This window comes from Ambystoma mexicanum, chromosome 4p, assembly GCF_040938575.1.
Source record: "Ambystoma mexicanum isolate Mex_15411 chromosome 4p, UKY_AmexF1_1, whole genome shotgun sequence".
Classification (NCBI taxonomy): domain Eukaryota; kingdom Metazoa; phylum Chordata; class Amphibia; order Caudata; family Ambystomatidae; genus Ambystoma; species Ambystoma mexicanum.
In genome coordinates, this window is record NC_090927.1 from 1,090,318,346 (window position 1) to 1,090,341,837 (window position 23,492).

Genomic DNA, 23,492 nt, shown 5'->3' on the forward strand with positions numbered 1-23,492 from the left:
GGCAGCTTCAGTTCGGTTAACACTGTTCGCTGAGCATGGGTGAGGTTTATGGATCAGTAGACTCCCATGTGCTGTTGTGCGAGGCTATGTGTGATTTGTTTTGTTGTTGCAGTGTAGTGAATTGCATGTGGGTTTGCTGTGCGAGAAAGTGGTTGTGTTTGTTTAGGGTGTGAGAGCTGTAAGCGGAGAGTTGAGGATTTTAGTGGATGGGTTAGTGGGGTTACTTCATTGTTTTGGACATGTGTGTTGGGCGTCTCTGCCCTTGCTGTCTGCAGGAGTGTTCCATTGGCAGTTCATTTGTCTGGTTCTGCCTAAGGTGGTGGCATGCCTTTGTAACTGTATGGTGATCTGTGGGCGGGAAGGTGATGGGGACCTCCCCTTCCTAGGGTTGAGAATGCTAAGGGTGTGGGTTGCTCTTTCGTTGACAGTGGGGTCTGCCTGCCCTTGCCTCCTTGAGCTCCTGGGCTGCGGTCTCCTCCTTCCGAATCCTAAGGGCTCCTTCTTCTGTTGGGTGCTGGTTAATGATTAATGATTAATGCTCCTTTGTCTTCAGCTACAGTCCCTGACCCTTGGGCTTTTCCTAGCAGAGGGTTTTGGCCTGGGGGAGGGGGAGCTTGGGAGAGGGTGAATCCTGGGTTTTCTCCTTCACCCGATACTTCTTGCCACGCGTGCTTGTTTCTGGTGCGTTCAATTTCCACTGGCGTCTGTTAGTTGATTCTGTCCAGTTCTGAGACGAAGAGCCAGGTTTTGAGTAGTTTCCTGAATTTTAGGTGGTCCTTTATATTGCGTATTTCTTTCAGAAGTGTGTTCCACGTTTTTGTTGCCAAGTGGTTGAAAGAGGATCACCCAAGGGTTTTTTTTGTATGGTTTTGGTTCCAGGCGGATGTCATTGCTTGATCTGAGTGTTCTTGTCAGTTGGTAAATGGTTATTTTCTTTTGTAGGATTTCTGCTCCTTGGCCGTGGATTTGTCTGTGTGTTATGCACATCATTTTTAACGTGATTCATGTTTGATTGGCAGCGAGATTAGCATTTTTAGCTCTGGGGTGATGTGGTTCCTTCATGATAGTTTAAGCAGGAGTCTGACTGCTGCGTTTTGGATCCGTATGGATAGTTGAAAGGTATATAATTGGTGTATGTTTATGGATAGGTGTCTAGTTGTTTATACATGTATTTAAGTACATATGTATTGTTTATTTATTTATGCATATAGACAGGGTCGTAATTTGGGGAGGTGGGTGTTAGATAAGGTGGTTTAGGTTAGGTTAGTATTTATAGGTACCCTGGTGTGAGATAAGAAAGGGAAGTGGCAGTCTGTCAAAGGACACCCATGGGATGGGACCGCTAACTGGGGCCAACTCCTGGCCCCCCTCTACAGTGGGCCCACCCTAAGGATCTACCTTTGACCCCTTTCAGGGAGGGTGGGATGATGGGACAGAACCCTTACAGGGAGTTCACACCAGAGGACGAAAGGGATAGGCACGTAAGTAGGGTAGAGTTTTAATGGTTATGTATTCAGTGTGTTTTCATTTTAAAATAAAAAAGGGTGCCCGTTGTGATCCCTTAAAAAATCCACTTTGGTGTTGGTGTTACTGCATTGGAGTAAGGTACGGGATCAGGGCGTATCCCATCTCCTGTGGGACTAACATCTTTTATTGCAGGTTGCTTAGATGTCCTTCTTGTTAAGCTTGTCTGGGGGTAGGGGGGTTCCAGTGGGGTCCATCCCTGGTCTCGAGAAAAGGATGGGCACCCTTGCCAGGTCCAGAAATATGAGGGCTACATATATATGCAATTAGATGGTCTAGCAGCAAAAATTAAATTAGTCTAGCTGCCGACTGTTATTATCTGGTTGCAAAATTCGTTACTTTACTAAGATAAATAAATTCTCCGCTGTCAGTCAGGAATTATTCTTACAGCAAAAAAGTGAATCTAGATATGCAATGAAGGTTTTTCCCAGATAGAGATTAATTGGTGGAGCAATTGAGTTAATTTAGGATGTATTACGTGTGTTCGGTGAAGGGGTGGCAGGAGCAGGATGTGGGCATCTGATTCGCGCCTAGAAACACTTGTGTACAGGCGCATTATAATTGACATATCATATCATTAAAAGGCAAACAGGGCTAGCCCATAGCCTTTACTCTTTGTCAGCTGCCGGGGCCTGGATACCCTGGGCAATAGTGTTTTGTGATGTGTTCTGTGTCATGTGACTGCAAAAGGAACACATATCAGGGCGGGAGAGGAATGGAACTGGCGGATGGGTGGAAAAAACATGGAACACTCACAACAGTGGGTCCAGGAAATTAGAGCAGAGCTGGAAGGCCTAAATTGCGACTTGCATCTGGGCATTGAGTTCCGGGGGAGTTCCTGGGGAGGTGACCCTAAGGAACACCTATTGGGTTAGCGAGGATAGAAATAAGCAGGAGGGTCAGGGAAGCAGGTATGGGGCTAGCTGGAGCTGCAACCAGCCCAGATCTTCAGAAAAAGGTGCAAACACCACAGATCACAAGGAAAACAAGAGGTACTCCCCATAGATGGACCTGACAATTAGGGGATAATGGGAACAGGTATAAAGAGCTAAATTGTGACCAAGATCTTGGCACTGTATTGCTGGTCCGGTAACCACAAGAAACACATACTGGGGCTGGTGAGGGCAGGAAGATGAGTGAAGCAGGAAGGGGGGTGGCAAGGGGAGTGAAGAGGCTGTGGGGCTTCAAAAAAGTGTAAAATGTTCACAGCAGAAGGAAAACAATGTAGCGAGTGATGGCAATTTGTGGAGAGTAGAAACGTCACACAGGGTCGCATTTCGACCTTGAGATGCCTACGGAATAGGTAGGTTAGTGTTCACTACTTTGTGAGTGTAATGCCAACTCCCCATTTGGTATTTACATTAACATAGGCAGTATATAAATCTGCCTGAGCCATCGCAGAGAATTGGCTGTGGGTATGACATTGCTGGTAGGATTTCATGGAATGTGGCGTGCTGAAAGGTCTGTGGCCTGTATGTATGGCCCGCAGATTTGCAAAGCTGAAAAAAACACTCTGCATTCGAGTTTTATCATTTTTAATAAAAACTACAGGTTTTAATCATCCAATCATAAGCATTGCTTTTCAATAAAAGGGCATCCAGAATATTTGCAAGGTTTTTGGAAGTTCTTTTATCCTTTCCTATGAACTACCGCTCTGGGAAATTGAATGATTCTTTGGAAATGTATAGTTTTGTTTTATGACCGCAGATGAACTAAGACACCACAGTATGGCTGTGTCGGTGTTTTGTACACAAACTTTTTTGTGGCACACATGTATATCTAGGGCATACATAACACATGTGTTTAATGAGAATGAGTGATTTGATCAATGGTTCATGTTAAGTCTATGGCCCTCATTACGAGTCTGCCGGTAACCCGTCGGTGCTGCCGAGGGTTACCGGCTGACTCGACGTACCATTACTGGTGCCCGATATCCCGGTGTTACTTGATATTAAGGGCACTGGCCAGGGCGGTTAGTTCCCATTTCATGTAGGACTCTGTGGAATGGGAACCACTGAATCACGGGCACCGTTGTGAACAGTGCCAGTGATTCCGTGATTTCTCTACCGAGAGGGGCCTGAACTCCCCGCAGGTCAGGACTGCCAGTAGTTCACTGCCCCTACCGGCAGACTCAGAGTATGCCGGTCTAGGAAAAATGCCAGAGCCGGTTGTGCCGGATGTTTTACCTGCCTATGTCTACATGGTGTCTTCCACTTAGAAGGAAGACCGTTTTTTTTTCCAAACGGATGTGGAGGTGTTGGAATCGCACTGAAGGCCAGAGTGTGAGAGGACCTTGTGGGGGATGTGTTTCATGTTTTATACAGATTCCAATAAATCTTGGACACTATCAGCTGGTTCGAATGTTATCCGCACAGCAGCACATAAGTCGCTCACCAACTTTATTCCCTGGTCTTTTGGTGGGAGACATTTTGTGGGAGACTGTTACTCTGGAGGTGCATTTACATTTGCTCACGTGTTTCTCAACACTACTTTTATCTTCATTTTCCTGCAATTTATTAATATATTTATTTGATTAAATCTGATTACAGTTTAAAATGTATCTTTCTTATGGTAATTAAATAGCCATAATCCATCACGTACTGCAAGTAAACATTTCCTTTCAATATTTCGCTCCTGTATTTTACAAATAGGTTAGTGAAAGTGAATCCCCGGAGTTCCATGTCAGATTACTATTATTATGATTAGGTTATTTAATGAGTGTGGACCTAGATTCAGGAAGCAACAGAGCGCTTTACAATCATAGGGAGAAGAAAAGGTTAGGGAGTTGTGAAACAAGGTAGTGGGGCTCTAACAACAGGGGAGGGAGAGCAATTGACAGCAATGGATCTATAAGTAATCACGGGAGGAAGCAGTGGGGATCAGATCACCTTGTCTCAGGTGGGGAGAATGTCAAATGGGGAGTATCCGAGTTATCGTTCATGTGGGAGTATCCTGTTCTATTCTCGGTTCTAAATTGGATGATCGTTTTTTTCAAGTTGCAGTCTTGCCGAGGTTTTAAGCAAATTAAGTCAATAACGCCCCTGAGACAGGGGAACAATACTACCTTGTACATACGGTTAGACCATGTAGCATCTGTGATCCAAGAGCAGATAGGTACAATGGCCCAGGCGTTTGTTACTTATATCAGCATAGAAAATCAATAGTTCTGCTCAGAAAGCTTGGTTGTTGACATGTATTTCCTCCTGATACTATAATCCATCTGTGTGCTGTCCAAATGAAGCAATAGCCTTAAGGCAACCTACAGGAACTATCTGGCTTTAAGGGACACCGATTGCCAATGTATAACCATACATCCAGCAGTGTGGCTCTGCAGTGCAGCAACAGTGCTCTATGACTATGGAGATTTCAAACAAATCATCATTTTTTATACTTTTCAAATTTCAAACAGGCATATAAAACTGTTATTGTCTCTTATTTTCTCTGTAACGCGGACCACTGCACGTTGGCTCTGTCTTAGCACTCTAACAAGATAAATAAATAAATAGTACCCAGAATTACCAGGGCGCTTTCAACCCATTGTTTCCTCTTGTTTAAAGTACCCAGGTAACTCTAAGTGGCCCATCCAAAGACACAACCTAAAATGGGTGATTCTATGATAGCACAGTGAACCTTATTACATAATGATGGACGATGACCCAGTCTGAATTTAGATAGAGATGGTGTTAGATGGATCCTTTGTGTCCCACCCAAGCTTTGTTTATTGAGATCCATTTTAACACTGGAGCATAACCTTTTCTGCCACACCTCTGAACCGCAACAACATCACAGCGCATATTCTGAAGATGTCAGCTGTCACTTTCTTTATTAAGCCTTCTGAGGTCCCAACATGTTGTATATGGTTTTGTTTTTAGGTCCCTCTTTAAAAACAAATGCTTGCAGCTTGGGTTAGTGGACACAATGAACTTTTTTGAACCGCAACTCTAGAATTCGAGGCCACTCCTTGACAGATGTGACTCTTTAAAATGACCATAGAACCAATTGTTGAGGATGATCACTTAAGACAAAGCTGCATGACCATGGTTTGCAGCGGAGTTCGCTTTTTAAAGATCGTCAAGGCATTTGCTGCTTATGTGAGGGTGGACATCATTTCACTATTAGTGATGCACTTGTGTGGCTTGGCTGTGCATCATCTATCTCTGCCTACCAATGGTCCATCAGTCTTGCACTTTTTAGGTCTGTTGATCCTAATAGGAAATCACAGGATCATTGATGAGAACTTGAACTAGAGCCCCCTTTTCAATTGATGATTCACTGTTTAACCTTCTGTTGCCAGCTGGTGATGTCCGACACTCTTCCTGGAATAGAATAAAGAAGACTGGGTCTGAAATGGGTGAAATCAGTCCCTTGATTATATTTTGATTAGTTACATGCACATGGCTCATTTCCTATACACAATGGCCTCCAAGTCACTGCAGCACACCTCTGTCTTTGGTTGAAGGCCGCACTATGTGTTTTCAGCCCAATTTAGGTCTCATGATGTAGATAAAGTTCCTCTTAAAGCTATGCATGGCTTAGTCTCTTTATATTCCTTCAACATTCTTCAAGAATGGAATAAAGGAGTTGGCTTAACTTTAAGTCCCCTCTTTGTTTACAGAAGAGAGGTCTGTATTATGCCCCCAATGTGATTAATAACATGGCAATTTGAGGGATCACACACCCATATAATACACTTACGGATTGTCCTGAATAAACGCTTTTGCTGTGATTGAGAAATTTGCAACAGTAAAACAGCTCTCATTCCTCTGTCCAACAATCCTCCACTCTGAGAATTCCAGCCTTAAAGAAGTGTTCATAGGAGCTCCCTCCTTCACCAGCTCGTGTTGCCAGATTGTCTGATATCTCTCTACAATACAAATCCCATAAGCAACCCAGGCAGCAAAGGTAAAGTCAGGTTTTATTTCCTGGTAGCTGCGTCCAAAACGGACAGGAACACTGGCAGGGGATCCCAGTTCCAAAATGATGGCCCCTGAGCTCACACACCTCAGGGTTTTTATTTGGTTTTATGCAACAGGTTTCATACAGGAAAGTCAGAAAATACATTTAGTAGGCTAAATTTAACAATACACTTCCGACAGAACATCCTTCGACCTTGGGAAGGCATGGATGTACAACACCATGCACGGCCTGTACAGTTCTGCTCAGCCTACTCACAGGATACCACTTGTGCCTCCAGTGAAGCTTTCCACTTCATATAACCTGGTGACAAGCTCCCACATGAGCCTTTATCTGTTTCTCAGACAAGGAAACCTTGCCATCATTGGTGGCATCTCACGCATCACTGGGAGTACCCATGTCTATAGCACAGACTAAGTCATGGCTGCACAGACCTATGTGCTCATGTATTTGTTCCAATCCAGGGATGTCATTTGGGAGTTGCCAGGGGTAGCACGTGCTACCCCTGGCTTCCCCTCTGCTACCCCTAGACCTGTCCTTGCTACCCCTGAGCCACTGGACAATGAGGCAGTACCAAGAGGAGATATCTCTTTTGCACCTGAAAAAGGTGATTGTAAATGCAGCTCAATGTGCAGCAGCTTTTTTGACCTGAAATCTCAATCTTGTTAGCTGGAGAAATAACAGGGATGCAGGCAAAACCATGAAGCGGCCATCACTAACAGGTTGACAGTCCATTAATGAAGAATGCCTGAATGGTTGGGCTCAGAGTTGGAGCTGTCTGTGCAGCTCATACCCAGTACTATAGTAAATGGAAGGATATTGGCGCCAGGACTAGGTCTAGCTAGCTGGAAAGCAAAAACAAAGGGATGATGGCTGGAAGGTTTAGACTGAATCTTAACCACTGGCATTGCTCGGGGCAACCCTCCAGACCATCGTTCTTCGCCTGCCAAGCCATTACAGAAGAGGAAAGACCGTATGCAGATCAGGCATGGCCCCACCCCAAATGGGGCAGTCCAGCCCGAACTGCTAGGTCACATCCCTTCTGCACGAGACCACAAGCATCCCCAAACATGTTTCGCCCTTATTGGGGCTCATCAGTGAGGAGTAGCTTGGGTCTCTAGGCCCAGCAGGCACGGGACCCACGTCTGGGCATACCCGTCCCACTCGGGGTGACAAAGCAAAAACAAAGGGATGATGGCTGGAAGGTTTAGACTGAATCTTAACCACTGGCATTGCTCGGGGCAACCCTCCACACCATCGTTCTTCGCCTGCCAAGCCATTACAGAAGAGGAAAGACCATATGCAAATCAGGCATGGCCCCACCCCAAATGGGGCAGTCCAGCCCGAACTGCTAGGTCACATCCCTTCTGCACAAGACCACAAGCATCCCCAAACATGTTTCGCCCTTATTGGGGCTCATCAGTGAGGAGTAGCTTGGGTCTCTAGGCCCAGCAGGCACGGGACCCACGTCTGGGCATACCCGTCCCACTCGGGGTGACAAAGCAAAAACAAAGGGATGATGGCTGGAAGGTTTATACTGAATCTTAACCACTGGCATTGCTCGGGGCAACCCTCCAGACCATCGTTCTTCGCCTGCCAAGCCATTACAGAAGAGGAAAGACCATATGCAAATCAGGCATGGCCCCACCCCAAATGGAGCAGTCCAGCCCGAACTGCTAGGTCACATCCCTTCTGCACGAGACCACAAGCATCCCCAAACATGTTTCGCCCTTATTGGGGCTCATCAGTGAGGAGTAGCTTGGGTCTCTAGGCCCAGCAGGCACGGGACCCACGTCTGGGCATACCCGTCCCACTCGGGGTGACAAAGCAAAAACAAAGGGATGATGGCTGGAAGGTTTAGACTGAATCTTAACCACTGGCATTGCTCGGGGCAACCCTCCAGACCATCGTTCTTCGCCTGCCAAGCCGTTACAGAAGAGGAAAGACCATATGCAAATCAGGCATGGCCCCACCCCAAATGGGGCAGTCCAGTCCGAACTGCTAGGTCACATCCCTTCTGCACGAGACCACAAGCATCCCCAAACATGTTTCGCCCTTATTGGGGCTCATCAGTGAGGAGTAGCTTGGGTCTCTAGGCCCAGCAGGCACGGGACCCACGTCCCGAACTGCTAGGTCACATCCCTTTTGCACGAGACCACAAGCATCCCCAGACATGTTTCAGCCTTGTTGGGCGTCATCAGAGAGGAGTAGCTTGGGTCTCTAGGCCCAGCAGGCAAGGGACCCACGTCTGGGCATACCCTTCCCACTCGGGGTGACAATAGCAAAACAAAAGAGTTGATGGCTGGAAGGTTTAGAATAAATCTTGACCTCTGGCATTGCTCTGGGCAACCCTCCAGACCATCGTTCTTCGCCTGCCAAGCCATTACAAAAGGGGAAAAACCATATGCAAATCAGGCTTGGTCCCACCCCCAAAGGGGTAGTCCAGCCCGAACTGCTAGGTCACATCCCTTCTGCATGAGACCACAGGCATCCCCAGACATGTCCCAAGCTCATTGGGAGTCATGAGTGAGGAGTAGCGTAGGGTCTTTAGGCCCAGCAGGCTTTTCAAGGGGTGATGTCATGGAACTGCTGCTTACATTGTAAAATACAAAACACTGCAATGTTTTTCTTGTTTTCTTTTTTTTAATTTGTTTTAGTTGTAATACAACTTTTTCAAATGAAACATTTGCTTTCCAAGGAGACGACTTACAAAACATATTCTAATGACCATGACAACACGTAACATAAAACACTCATTTGCATTTTCTTCATGAAATTATTTCATTCACATTCTAAAATGTCTGCAGTTCCAGTTTCTTTAAGTACCTTACGGTTGCCAAGTTCAGAGATGACTTATGTGCAATAAATATTATTGCCACATATCATTCTGTGATAATGTCCGAAAGTCACAAAGATATTTATAGAAATAATCATGTCTTAAATCTTTCAAACTTTCACATTCAACTAACAAATGTTTAAGTGTTTCTCTATTGTCTGTTTTATTACAGAATCTACAAAAAGCATCTATAGGTGTTCGAGATTGCAACGCTAAGAAGGACCTAGTTGGCCACAGGTCGAATCTAAGTCTCATAATGTCTGATCTGAACATCCGGTCAGGGAATTTCATCAAATAGAGAGGGATATTATTCAATCTTTTAGCAACAAAATTTCCATTGTTAAATACCTTGTACTTTAGAACACTCCTCTGTAGTATTAATTTAGTCATTATGCCAACATTTTAGTTTTGCTTTCATAGGATTAAATACTAACAAATCTAAGTTTATATCGGCTGATATCATTATCTCACAGCAAACATTTTGTCAAGTAGCCAAGGGTTTATTGTATTCCATCCCGGAATCAATAGCTGTCAGCAAAGATGCCTGGTAGCGCTCATTAGATTTGCATGTAGCATAAAGCATCAAGGCATTCCAATTTACTATTGCCCGTAAGGATAGTAGTCCTAATTCGAATCTCACCACCTGTATTGGAAAAGATATCGGAAAAAGCCAATAATGCTTTCTAAAAATAACCCTCAAGGAGATTCCAATCTGGCTGGCACTCAGGGAGCTTAGTATGATCTCTGTATGTTATCACTAGCACCACCTTGCCTTTGTAGAATTTGATTACTAGGATGTAAGAATATTTCCCATACTTTGCTTGGAGCAGTTTCGCTTGTTAGACCAGAGCCTGGATTTTATTCCATATATCATTATGATAAGGGGTTTCATTTTTTCATGTCACTGACCACTTGAGCTAGATACTTGTACTCCTGAGTTATCTCAATATTACACCCGCTAGCCATCCACTTGAAAGCATGTTTTGATTTTTTATTGTTACAATGCCATTTCATGATATTCGATTTGCTAATGTTAATTGATAGAATGTTTGCTTCTGCGTATTTGGTTAGATTTTGAAGTTGCCTTTGAAGGCCGATCGGAGTACAATCGATGATGACAAAATCATCTGCATAGAACATATGTGCATGCAGATATATACCCAATTTAGGGGGAAAGGCATGGCAATTGTAAAACATGGCACTCATGTCTTTGATATAAAAATTAAACAGAGTGGCTGCAAATATGCAGCCTTGCTTTAGGCTGCAGTTGGTGGGAATTGGTTCCGATAAGAGTCCCTGTTGTGTCAATTTAATCTGAATCGACGTGTCCAGGTAAAACTGTTGTATGGTATGTAAAGTATAACTTGATCACCCTGCATCAGACAACTTTTCCCACAGTTTTCTTTGGGATATCGGGTCAAACACAAATCTAAAATCAAAAAGCGCTAACTAGATGGGATAATTAGCAACTTGAGCTTGTTTTTTCACGGCAGACAGGATGATTAGATTTATTGAGGTACAAAGGCCAGCAACAAACCCAGATTGATGTGGATGAGTTACTTTAGCAGATACAAGTCATTTATTATGATCTTTAAAAATCACCCTTCTTTTACACAGGTACACGGATTGAACGTTTCCATGAAATTGGAATCTGCCCTGTTATTTTAATCCTTTTAAACACTACGTATAGAATGTTGGACCATATTACAGGGTTTGCCTTTAATTATGCATTAGATAGCCTGACAGGGCCTGGGTCCCTCGACATACTCAATTGTTGAATGAGCAGTTTTATAGCCACATGATCAAACTTAGGAAAACTCTGCTCATCCTTCAGTGACAAGATGACAGGTGTGTAGCCAGTGTCTGCATAGGTAGATGCATAATATGAAACCTATTCCTCTTCAGATATCGAATTTAACATCAAGGTTGAATTGTTTTTGTTCGGGTCATCATTCAACAATATCCAGATCGAGCTACTGGATTTGGTTGCCAGTGCAGCTAAGATGTTTTCCTTATCAGCCTGGTTATTCAAAGCTTTATATTGTAGGACAAATTTCCTATGCTTAGTGCGTAGGTTTACCGTAATTTATTTAGCGTCCTTGTGCGATTTTAATTGTCTAAGATCCTTTTGTAGCTTCTTTTGGTCTTTTGTATTGTCTGATCAAAAGCATATTTATGTTTGTGTTGGGTGTGCATCCCTTTCTTTTTAGTTGCAGCAAATCACATCAGTTCATGGGTATAACCAGGAAGATCTTCAATTCCCAATCTATTTTCATCACTACTGAGCTAATCTAATAAACAGTTAAGCATGCACGGGGTACATCTAATTCTGCTCTGTCCTGTATGAGTGCAACCTCATGCCTATAGGACTGTCTCAATTACTGTGGCTTGCAACACATCCTCCAACACATCCCCTTTGTCTCCCATCTTACAAAAAGAAATGTGAGTTTCTTACCAAATAAGCAAAACAGAAAGGTGATAGCTGGAAGGTTTCAAATCATTCTTAACCACTGGTACATCTCTGGGCAACCCTCCAGACCACCATCTTTCAGCCTACCAAGCAACTACAGTGGGGGAAAGACCATATGCAAATCAGACTTGGTCCCATCCCAAAAGGGGCAGTGCAGCCCGAACTGCTAGGTCAGATCCCTTCTGCACATGACCACAAGCATCCCCAGACATGTTTCAGCCTCATTGGGTGTCATCAGTGAGGAGTAACCACTGGCACAGCTCTGGGCAACCCTCCAGCCCATCGTTTTTCTGGTTGGTCTTGTGTTGGTCAGTTGCTGTTTCTAGTCTGTGGCCAGGGACTTGGCAGGCACTGAATGTCGGTGCTTTGGGTTTAGGCCTCTTCGAGATGCTCTGTCAGTTTATAGTTTCGTCCCAGTGATGTACAACTGCCCAGGCTGTTGTGTTAGGTGTCTGTTTAAATTAAAAGTAATTTGGTAATATGGGCCTATACGCACTGATATTAACGCTACATACAGTGATCCATTCTTGTATGAAATGTATATCATATTAAAGTGACATTGTAACCACATTTTTCTTAGTATACTGAGGAACAATACTATGTGATGACACTTTCTGTTTTGTCAAAGGGGGAAAGGTTGTGTGCCATCACTTCCCGTGATGTCACTTGGGGGTGGGATAAAATTACATCACGTTATGTGATGTCATCAGAGGTCAAGGGTCATGTGATGTCACTTCCGCTACCCCTGTCATTGTGGTGAAATGACATCCCTGTTTCAATCAATCATATCTTCTTAATGCTCTTTCTGTATCACTGACTCTACTATTGCTGTGCAGGTCTGCACTTACTGGGGTCTTTGAGAAACAAAATACTGCAGGCTAAAATAATCTACAGTTTCATCTCTAAGAGAAAATGCATCACACATAGAAAACAAACTGTGATGACTCTGTCTGACTGTGCTTGTGGATGGTGTGATTACCAAGGGTTCCAGCCAGATCCAGCACAAGGTGTGTGATGCTGGGCCTGCGGGTGGCATATGGTAATCATCTGCCTAACCCAAACATGCCATGTTCTAAGGGCAGGGGCTTGTCACAGTGAAACTGTAAAGGCTCCGGCCCCTTTAAGAGAATGGATGGCCCACGGAGCTGGCCAGGCCTGTAAACTTTGCTCCCCTTGCACAGGTGCAGAAACTGATCTTAAACCTACCCAGAGAAAGGGGGGCTTGAGCTAGGGCCAAGGCATCCCAGAGAAAGTTGGCCATTTCTCATACAGGGGCTCCACACTCATACAGTTGAGAGATGATTGGTGGCGTACATCTACCCCAAGGGCCTGGCTAGAGTGTGACAACCATAGAGAAGACCGTGCAATGGGAGGGACTAGCCAGCCCCATGTCCCACCTCAGACCTCTAAGACATCCTCACAGGTTGAATGCACCAGACAGTCTCTGTCCATCAGATACTAGAGACCCACCAGAGCCACAGAACTATGACTACCAGGTTTTGTATACTAAACCTGCACATATACTTTCCCTTAACCCACAGATTGCCTGGAAAGTAGTGCCAGTGTGTTGTGGGCAGAAAGAAGACCACCCAAAGGAAGGGGCAAGCTAATCCCAAGGCACACACCCGAGCTGTAAACCATCCACAGGGGTGGATTCAGACAGCCAATCCCCATCCCATCTGCTGCACCTGATTCCCCTCACGCACAGGAGAGAGACTGGAAGAGGGGACCAAAGGTCAGTAGTTGGCAGATACAGGAGGAAGATTTGTTTGTTGTGGTCTGGAGATGTGAACAACACACGCTAGAGAAGAAGCTGGAGCAAGCGCTGGAGTAGTCCTTGAGATAGGAGATTGCAGCCTGCGAGAGGAGGACGCATGAGGCTGCAGGGAAGGCCTAAGAGGCTGGAGAGAGAAAGAACCTGAAAATGGGGAGTTTAGAGACCCATCGGGCTTGGAGAAGAAAGAGCCAGGGGGTTGGGGCACCATTACATACGAGGTGCCCAAAAGGGTGAAGAAGGTGTGCCCACAGGGGTTTAGTTTAGTTTAGTTTAGTTTAGTTTAATATTTATAATGCGCACCAGACCCAGGAGCAACAGGGCGCAGCAGTAAGGATATGTTAAACTTAGTTACATGGCCAACAGGCCGACATATATAATAACACATCAGTATATACAGAGTAAATTACATAATCACAAGAGAATGCACTGAGATTACATGGGTACAGGAAATACAGGACAAAATAGACAGTGGCATATCAATATATACAATGTAGGTTGCATGGTTAGGTGGCGTAGAGTAAGGTGGACGCAGTACATTAGGAGAGTTGTCCAGGTGGACTTGGTGCAAAATAGGTGACTCCATAGGCAGAGGATAGGAAGCAGAACGTCGAGAGGGTGTTAGTCCGAGTTTATTTGTCATTTTCTTTTAGCCAGTTGGTCAAAATCTGTCTGAATTTGGCATAAGGCTGGGGGGCTCTAATACCTGGAGGTAGGGAGTTCCATAGTTGCGCGGCCTTGACTGGGAAGCTATGATATTAAGAATATGGAAAGAGTCGTAGACAACTGGAAAATACTGATGATTAATGGATCCAAAAGCAACAGGCAATGGAGGAAAGAAGCAGAGTTGGTGGAAGAGTTGTGAATGAGGTGGCGGCGGTGAAGGAAGAGGTGATAGAAATAAAGTGAAGGGAAATGTTGCGTAATATAAATGAAGTGGATGAGAAAGTAGTAGAAGCAGCTGAAGATCTGAAGTGGTGGACCATTAAGGTCTAGGTGAGGAGGTGGTAGGAAGAGGCGTTGTGTGGAATATTAACAATGCAAGTGGTGGAACCCAACACCAAATAGGGTACACGAAGAAAACAGACAAGCAAGTGCAAAGCATTGCGAGTGCGGGACCTGAGGCAAAATGCTGAGGAATACAGATACATTGGGGCAGGTGGTTGGAGGAGCAGAAGCCTGGGAGAGATGGAGGCACTGAGGAAAGTAGCAAGAAACCTATTCCCGCTCAAGGCAGCCTCCTGCTCTCCTGTGGGTTTATTTTCGTTTTGGAAGCCCAGCCACGCTTGGCCCAACCAACTAGGTCTGCCAAACAGGCTTGCTCATGAAATTAACTGTGGTAAACAGGCAGCAGGAACTCCTGAGCCTGGGCCTGAGAACTAAGGAGAAGAGACCCAGTGAACTGTGGGGAAATTATATGGGAACTCGTCAGAGCAATGAGAAGTACTCAAAAAAGGCTTCCGGAGATTCTAAAGCCAGGAACTGTAAGATCACTGGCTATTGGAATGATTTGCTTGGGGAGACTTGGTCCCAGACTTGCTAAGAACTTGTGAGAACATTATTTGTGTGCCTTTTACTTTCCAGAGAGACAATTTTCTCCAGTGGTCCCACAGCACTACCCCACTGAGGAGGATAACCACCTTACCAAATCTTTAGTTTAATTCAGACCATACTCATTTGATATTTTGACCTCCACTAGAACGGATTTGTTAATAAAGCCTTTGGGAAGCATAGTCCCATGACTGGCCTCTTTGTAATCAAAGTCCGTCAAGTGACAGGTGTAATGCCTGTTATGCTGCTTTTCTGGTTGATCACATGATGGATTTTGTTTTCCTTATGAAGACTTTAGTCAGGAGCAGAAACAGCTTCTTCCATCTTCTTTGTCACCGCTCTCATGTATATCCTCAGTTTGACCCCTTTCCTGTCCCACTATTTATTCTGAGTATCAATTCCTGCCTTTCTTGTCAATTATGTCTGAGACAGATATTATTCTTCCAAGAGAGTGCTTTTTGCTCCTTCCACCATCTTTTTGTCTCTGTTCGCACAGTCTCTAATTACAAGATACGAGGGCTGAATACTTTGAGCTCATTTTGCCACAATATTCTTTCCGACGCCATGTATGTACCAAGATAGTGTAGATCGTGAACACCCCTCTCCTGCCCTACCACAGATGTGAGGCAGCAAGGAGGGAAAAGTTTGCTGGGATTTCCCAGCCATCATTTTCTGAACTCCCAGCTGCCACTGGACATCCACAACGAAGTAGCTGTACTGCACTGCCGATGATCACCTATTAGTACCTAGTGTGGGACAATCAGCTTGTTACAAACGATCTGATTAGCCCTAGCCAGGTCCTTCAGATGCACCACCAAACGGTGGCAATGCTGGCCCCCCATCAGCGCAACCCCAAGATTTCCAGTGATCTTATCACGTCACCCCTATGAAAAATGTCTGAGGGCGCCACTGGGGTCCTTACCAGCCTGACAAAGCACCGGTCGCAGCCGCGCCCCTTAGTGTTCTGTTCACAACTAGCCACCATGGAAAGGGAGAAGGGACCTGGCGGCCATTATTTTTTATATTCACATTTCAATAGCCGCCATGGAACGAGATAAGGGACTTCATCTCCTTTGTTTTCTTTTTTTCCCCCTTTTGCTTGGCCACCATGGAATGGGAAAAGGGACTACATATAGTCCCTTCACCCCGCTCCATGACGGTCATTTTTTTTTCTTCTTTTTTTTCAGTTGCGAAACGCCACAGTTACACAACTAAAATAAAGAGACTATTAGTACCCTGGTCTAATGGGCCTGTAATTAAGGCCCCGGGGCATTACCTGATGCAGTAATGCCCCCCGGCTCTGGGCTTATTGCTTAATTATTCACCACAGCCATCTGTCCCTTAATACTAGTAAATAGGACAGCATTGCCTTCTGAGCCATTGTGGAGCAGAGGCAGTGGAGTGCTGACTTGCCAGAAACATGACTTGCTTTAGTTGAAATGACGGTGGCCAAACAGGAGACCCATCAAGCCACTGCAAAATAGCACATTTCACCGCATTAGAAAGGCTGGATAATTACAACATAAATCGTTGACTATGATCATCACATTGTACTGCCCCCCTATAATACAATAGCATCATTAAATATCTTCCAGAAACCTACTCACTGCTTGAAACACATGGTAATGGGGATTCAGCATCACAGCAAAGACCTCAGAACTCTGGCAAACACCGACACATTTTCCAAATATTTGGAAATGCATTTTTTCAGACAATAATTGAGCACTCTTCTGGAAATATCGAGCAGGATGACCACACCTCCACCCCACTAAATTACTAGTGCATCTGCAGCTGTATAGGCTATCGTCCTCATGCATGTGACCCAGCAGGAGGCTGTTTGGCAGTGCTTGACTTTCCAGAAGTGGAAGGGTGGACTGGCCTATAGCGAACTCTGGACATCTCCCTGTAGGCTCCTGCACCCTGGGCCTCTTTTGTACATTTGTTCATAGGAGAAGGGTTGGGCTTACTGAAAATGTATAATTTGGGGCCACTTGGAAAATTCTGTCCAGGGCCTTTTTTGGTTCCCAGTAACTCCCTGTGGAATGAGCAAGGACGAGTAGCAAATTTTTGAAATCCACTGGATTGTTTGAATGTTCTACAGTATTGTTTATATTAAATTGCATAATTAGGGTTTTAAAAGCGAGTGGTTAGGGGATAGGACAATTACCTTGGTCGTCCTTTCAAAACCCTGCTGGTAGCAGGATGAAACAAGCATCTTGCAGCCAACATTCCCTGCATAAGGATAGCCTGATTCCTAAAGGGAACTTATGCTGAATTAGAACCCTGGGAGGGTGAATAACCCTTCCCTATTGGTCAATTTGCAGGCTTTAACTCGGTTTTCAGGGCCTATAACTCCCAGTACGGCCCACGTGCGAGGTCTATAAAGCTATATCAAAGCCTGGGTGTGAATCTACGTTTCGGGTGTAAGCCCAACGCCTTGGTTTGCATTGGACACTTGCACCCATGTGGTGGTAAGCTTGAACAGCCTGCTACCCATCAAGGTGCTAGTTGCATATTGTCAGCAGTAGGCTTTAAATGGGCAATCGCTGGCAGTACATTTTTTTACATGTTTAGTCTTTTTTCAGGGCTGGAAATGTAAACAAATTATAGAATCAATTTTTCAATGCATAAGCATACATTTCTGTTATGGGCAGAACAATGCAGGCAGAGGTCTGAAAAGTCGTTTGCACTGTGTTTTCCCCCTTGCTCAGCCCTGCAACGGGGCACACCCGGTGCTTGTGGAAACCTGGAGAAGAGGTAGATACCAGGACAAGCATCTTTCAGACTTGCGATGCAGTAAAGGATGCATCTACCAGGGAGGAGGCCCATACGTCACAAAGTTTTCAGTGTATAAAACCGCAGGGCAAACAGATTAGTGTATGCAGTTCAGTATTTGTGAATCGGGCCCCTCGCAAAATGCGGTTATATTTTCCACCTGCGCGTGACACTTGCACGATTTCCAAAAATGCTAGCAGCCCATCTGTTAAAAACTCAAATTTAATGAAGTCATACTGAACAACATTGAAAAAAGGATGTTTTGGGTATGTTTTCCTATTGAGCAGGAGGTGCATGCTGTTTTGTAAGTCAACATTTTCACAAAATACTAGTTGGACAAAATAAAGAAGAGATTTATTTCACTGTACGGTAAGAACAAAAAAGGTATAGGACAGTAATGAGAAAATATATTTGTTTACATTTGCAGTACAACCTCTTCCAAGGCGAAGTCCAGTTCGACAAACCAAAAGAGCCCGAGCTTGTGACATTTAATACACCTTTTGGGAAGTTTGGCACGTTCACGTGTTTCGACATCCTGTTCCACGACCCCGCCGTAGCCCTGGTCAAAGACCTATCCGTGGACACTGTTCTGTTCCCGACGGCCTGGATGAATGTCCTCCCACACTTGACTGCTATTCAGTTCCACTCAGCCTGGGCAATGGGAATGGGAGTCAACCTACTAGTATCCAATACTCACAACACCAAGAATCGCATGACAGGCAAGTATAGTTATTGGGGTACCTTGAATGCCCACATCTTCATTTCTTAAGCAAGCAGCATCCTGTTTAGGTCTTTATGGAACAAGATTTGCTTGCTGGCATAGAGAGCTTATTTATTTATTTATTTATTTATTTATTGGACATTTGTAAGGCACCTATAAACAGGTGTTTCCTGGAGCCACAAGACAGCGTGCTTTTTAATAATTGTGATTTATGAAATTTTGTATCAGATTGACTGCTTGCCATTAATTGCTTTTTAGAAACATGAATGTAATCCTTTTTAGATTACCATAGTTCAATTGTCAATTGTCATTGCATTCGTTTTTATTATCTTTTGGTGCTTTCACTACAAAACTGACGTATTTCGCCTCCTAGAAGTTTATATTGCATTGTTTCTCTGTTTAAAGCCGCTGCAGGTTCCGGCTCCTGAACTACAGTTCCCTTTGAAGTTGTAGTTCATTTGCCCTTTAGAAGATGCAGCCAAGTGCGTCAGCGTTGGCACATCCAAGACAGTTTGTGCCGACTGTAAGAAGCCTCTCTGTACTCGCTTTTGTTTAGCGTGCTTTTTAATAATTGTGGATTGTGAAATTTTGTATCAGATTGACTGCTTGCCATTTATTGCTTTTTAGAAACATTAATTTTATCCTTTTTAGATTACCGTAGTTCAATTGTCAATTGTTATTGCATTCGTTTTTATTATCTTTTGGTGCTTCCACTACAAACCTGACGTATTTCGCCTCTTAGGAGTTTATATTGCATTGTTTCTCTGTCTAAAGCTGCCGTCGGCCCTTAGTGCACACCGCCGCTTTCCGGGTCCTGGACTACAGTTCCCTTTGAACTTGTAGTTCTCGCCCCCGTTAGAAGACACAAGCAGGTGCGTTTTGTTGCCGGTTAGTGCTGTGAAATGCTGTGTGCTGTCTCTATTGTGCCCTTCCGCCTCGCTGTGGTCCTTGAACTCACAACACCATATCTACATGCTGCTCCTTACTGTCTGCTATGCAGAGGAACCATAGGGTAAGACTCGTCACCTCATTAGAGGACTTCATCCCCCAACCTGCCCCCCAGCCCAGTCGATGGCTGTTGAGAGCGATTGGGTTACAGGATACATCTATCCCTACCTCTCTTCCCTCTGCAATCACGCTCTTGCTGAGGAAACTACTAGATCCTCTCTGAACAAGGAGACACCCTGCATAAGCACTACTGCACATCCTGACCTTGAACCGTCCAAGTTGCTAAACCAAACACGCTTTAAATGCATGTTACTTAACACACTCTCCTTGATTCGCCATGCCATAGAAGTAGCAGACTTTATACTTGAGTTTAAACCTGACATTATGGCCACAACCCGAGACTTGGCTCCATAGCACTGCTTTCCATTTTACACTTCTCACAATCCTTGAGGGATATGAAATTTTTCATATGGACCGGGACACAGGAAGGGGCGGGGAAGTTGCCTTGATATTTTGAAAAAGCTTGAACCTGTACTTTTCCAACAAACCCCATCTCGATTATTGCGAGTTTATGCTAGCCAAACTAAAATTAAATCCTCTAACTACTCTCAGCATCCTGCTTCTATATAGGCCACCAGAGGTCATGCCACTATTTGAAGAACAACTCCTGGCCCTTGTCAGTTGTACAACCAAACCAAACTCTAATTGTTTGGGAGATTTTAATTTATGGGCCAGTAATTCTTCATGTCGAGATGCAGTGTCCCTTTTACACACCTAGGTAATCTCGGATTTACGCAGTATGTCACATAACCCACTCATGCCGACGACAATACTCTTGATTGGATAGTGTCTCGCAGCATGGCGGTTCTTAATGTCAAGTGTCAGACCTGCCCCTGCTCAGGTCATCTGCTGTTTGCCTTTGAGGCTTACATTCCTTCAGTGATGATTAAACCCCCTCCATCTACCACACAAATCGTCACTTCTAGGAACTCCAATGGGGTTACTCTCAAGGCCTTTAACTCCATTGCTCTTCCACTATTTCCCCCTCTGGACAATGAGCTCTCTCTTGACACATTCATGTCTGTCTTCAGGAGGGCTATTAATCAGTCATATGAAATCCTAGCCCCTCTTAAACCCCCTTAAACCCCTCTTAAACAGTGACATCAAAAGAAATCACTGTCTTCTAAATTGTGGTTTTCTTCAGATATTCTCACCGCTGGGCCAGAAAAAAGGAGAGCGGAACGCCATTGGCGTAAACATCCTTCCGATATTTCCCTTAGTGTTTACAACACATCTGTAAAACTCTTTAAGAATGTCTTGCTGAAAGCCAAAGAAGAAAAACGCCAGGATTGAGTCAGCCAAATCCAGGCCAAGGGAATTGTTTAAGGTGTTTTCAGAACTAAAGGCCAGTCCTGTGGATATCCTTCCTGAAGCAGACAATGCATGGTGCCAACACATCCGTGATTGTTTTTCCCGGAAAATTGCACTACAAAATACATCAGACCAACGCAACCTACTTCAATCCCATGATAAGGACACATCTGCTGCCTGTTCCCCTCATGGCTCAACATCTCCCTATGTTTCCTTTCATGAGGTTTCAGAAAGTGAATTACAGGAAGTAATACTTAAGCTGAAACCTACGTCATGTAAAGGGGATAGTTTCCCCGCATTGCTTTTTCAAGAATTCTAGAATTCCCTAACAGCCGGGTAACGACTCTTGTTGATCAGCCATTTGCCGAAGCTTTCATCCCAGATAACATTAAGGAGGCACGGATCGCCACTCTATTGAAAAAGGAGAACCTTGATGCTGGAGATCTGGGAAATTTCCGGCCAATCACCAACGTCCCTTTTTATTGAATATTTTGGATAACCTTGTGCTTCATCAATATCAAAGCTTTTTTGTTCAAAATAACATTTTTGCCACTGGTCAGTCTGGGTTCCGTGAGAATCACAGACCCAAGACTGCTCTTCTCGATCTTAAATCTAACATAGCTGATATAATTAATAAAGGTGGCCAGGCATTGTTACTTCTTTTGGATCTCTCGGACGCCTTTCGATCATGCCTTTCTGGCTGATACACTGATCAAGGTGGGCAGGTGCTCCAATCCTGCAACCAACTGGTTTAGGTCATTTCTTGATCCACAAACTGTTTCTGTAACCAAGCATAATGCACAATCCCAAAAGACGATGCTGACTTGTGGGGTCCTGCAGGGATCTTGGATCTCGCTGCTTTTGTTTAATATCTATATAAAACCATTGTGTGACCTTTTATCCTCACTGGGTGTTTGTTTTGCGATTGTGATAGAATTGTCAGGTCTCTATAGCAAAGATCTAGAGATGGTAAATGCCATTTTTAGTGCTATACAATCCTGGATGGCCAGAAACTCCTTGGCCCTTAACAACAAGAAAACCGAATTGCTCATCCTGGTCACACCGGCAAACCTTAACCATCCTGATTCATCTTATACTAGTTTTTATATTGCTGGTAATATTATTAAGGTTTCTGATCACGTCAAAACATTAGGAGCCTGCTTTGATTCTCACCTTTCATTTAAGAAACATGTTCTCCACCTTAAATCCTCCTGCTCCTTCTACATCCACTTGTTGTGGCAAATTCGTCCATACCTCTCTGAGACCAATAGGGCAATGATCACGGCTGCCATTATTAATACTGAATTAGACTGCAATAGCCTGCTCATTGGTTCTTCTCAGGCAAATGTAAAAAGCCTACGGGTGATCCAGAACAGAGCAATCCGGGCCGTCTGCGGCCTAGACCGACGCACCCATGTTGCGGATGCTCACAGAAGACTACACTGGTTGCCTGTCAATTAAAGAATTAGATTCAAAAGCATCATGTTAGTTGATAAATGTCTGACGGGTAAAGCTCCAAATTACCTGTCAACCAGAATCTCCAGAGTTCCCTTTCGGCAAAATCTTTGTTCCAACAATGACGTCCTTCTTCAGCAAACACAAGTTCTGTTGAAGAGGATTGGTGGCTCAGGCTTTAAGGCCTAGGCCCCAGATCTTTGGAACCAGTTTACCTCTGCTCTTAAGGGTTGTGAGCCAACTGCCCAGTTTAAGAAACAACTTAAAACATATCTTTTTGACATGGACTAGGTTCCCCGCCCCCTGATTGATCCAAATTACCCTTCTGATTACTGCTTTTTGTTCTTTGATGTCATTGTCTTGTGAGCGCTTTGATGCCTATGGGCGTTTGGCGCGACATAATAATCTAATAGATAGATAGTTGGGGGGCATGGAATCAAAAAAGCAGAGCAAACAAAAAACGGTTACATTGGCCTTGTGACAATCCTACCATGCAAGTGCATGACAAGGTGGTAAGTGCAAGGGGGAGGGGGTAGAGGAAGAAGTGCAGGAGTGGGGTACCCCCAAGGATGGGGGTGGGCAAGTGCTGGGAGGGCCAAGGCAGCAAGTGCCAGGGGAAGGGGGGAATGGAGGATGAGTGAGGTGAACAGGGAGGACCAAGGGTGAGCTAGTCTGGGGAAGGGAGCCCAATGGCAAGTGCTTTCAAAGGATGCTGGGGGGACTGGTATGAGGTGGTCTGGACCTTGTATAACTCTGAAGGGACCAAGCTCCAGTAGCATTGGCATATGGAGGGTTACCAACGGAGGGGGAGAGGGAAGGAAGAGGAGAAAAGGAACGTATTGAGAAGTTTCCGGAACTTAAGAAGATCCGACTCAAGTCTGACACAGGGAGGGAGGCCGTTCCAGAGAGAGGAGCTAGCCGAAGAAAGCGATCTACCTCCCACTCTCTGCTTGGAGAAATGTTTGACCTGCAGAGAGTTGGGGCCAGAAGACCGAAGCACTCTGGCTGAAAGGTATTTAGGCAGGGAATGCAGGATGTAAAGAGGTCCCAGGCCCCAGACAGACTTGTGGATGATGGAAAGGGTCTTGAATTTGATCCTTGCAGTCACCGGGAGCCAGTCAAGAGATTTTAGGGTTGGAGATGTCTCACAGTC

The 23,492-nt window shown here is 44.7% G+C and overlaps 1 protein-coding gene across 1 annotated transcript in view; it reads left to right on the forward strand.

Moving 5' to 3' along the window:
• VNN1 (vanin 1) overlaps window positions 1–23,492 on the forward strand; it is a 196,589-nt gene that overhangs the window by 66,789 nt on the left and 106,308 nt on the right. The window contains exon 4 of the mRNA XM_069606677.1: window positions 18,272–18,567. Within this exon, the coding sequence (XP_069462778.1) occupies window positions 18,272–18,567 (296 nt within the window). The remainder of the gene's footprint in view (window positions 1–18,271; window positions 18,568–23,492) is intronic.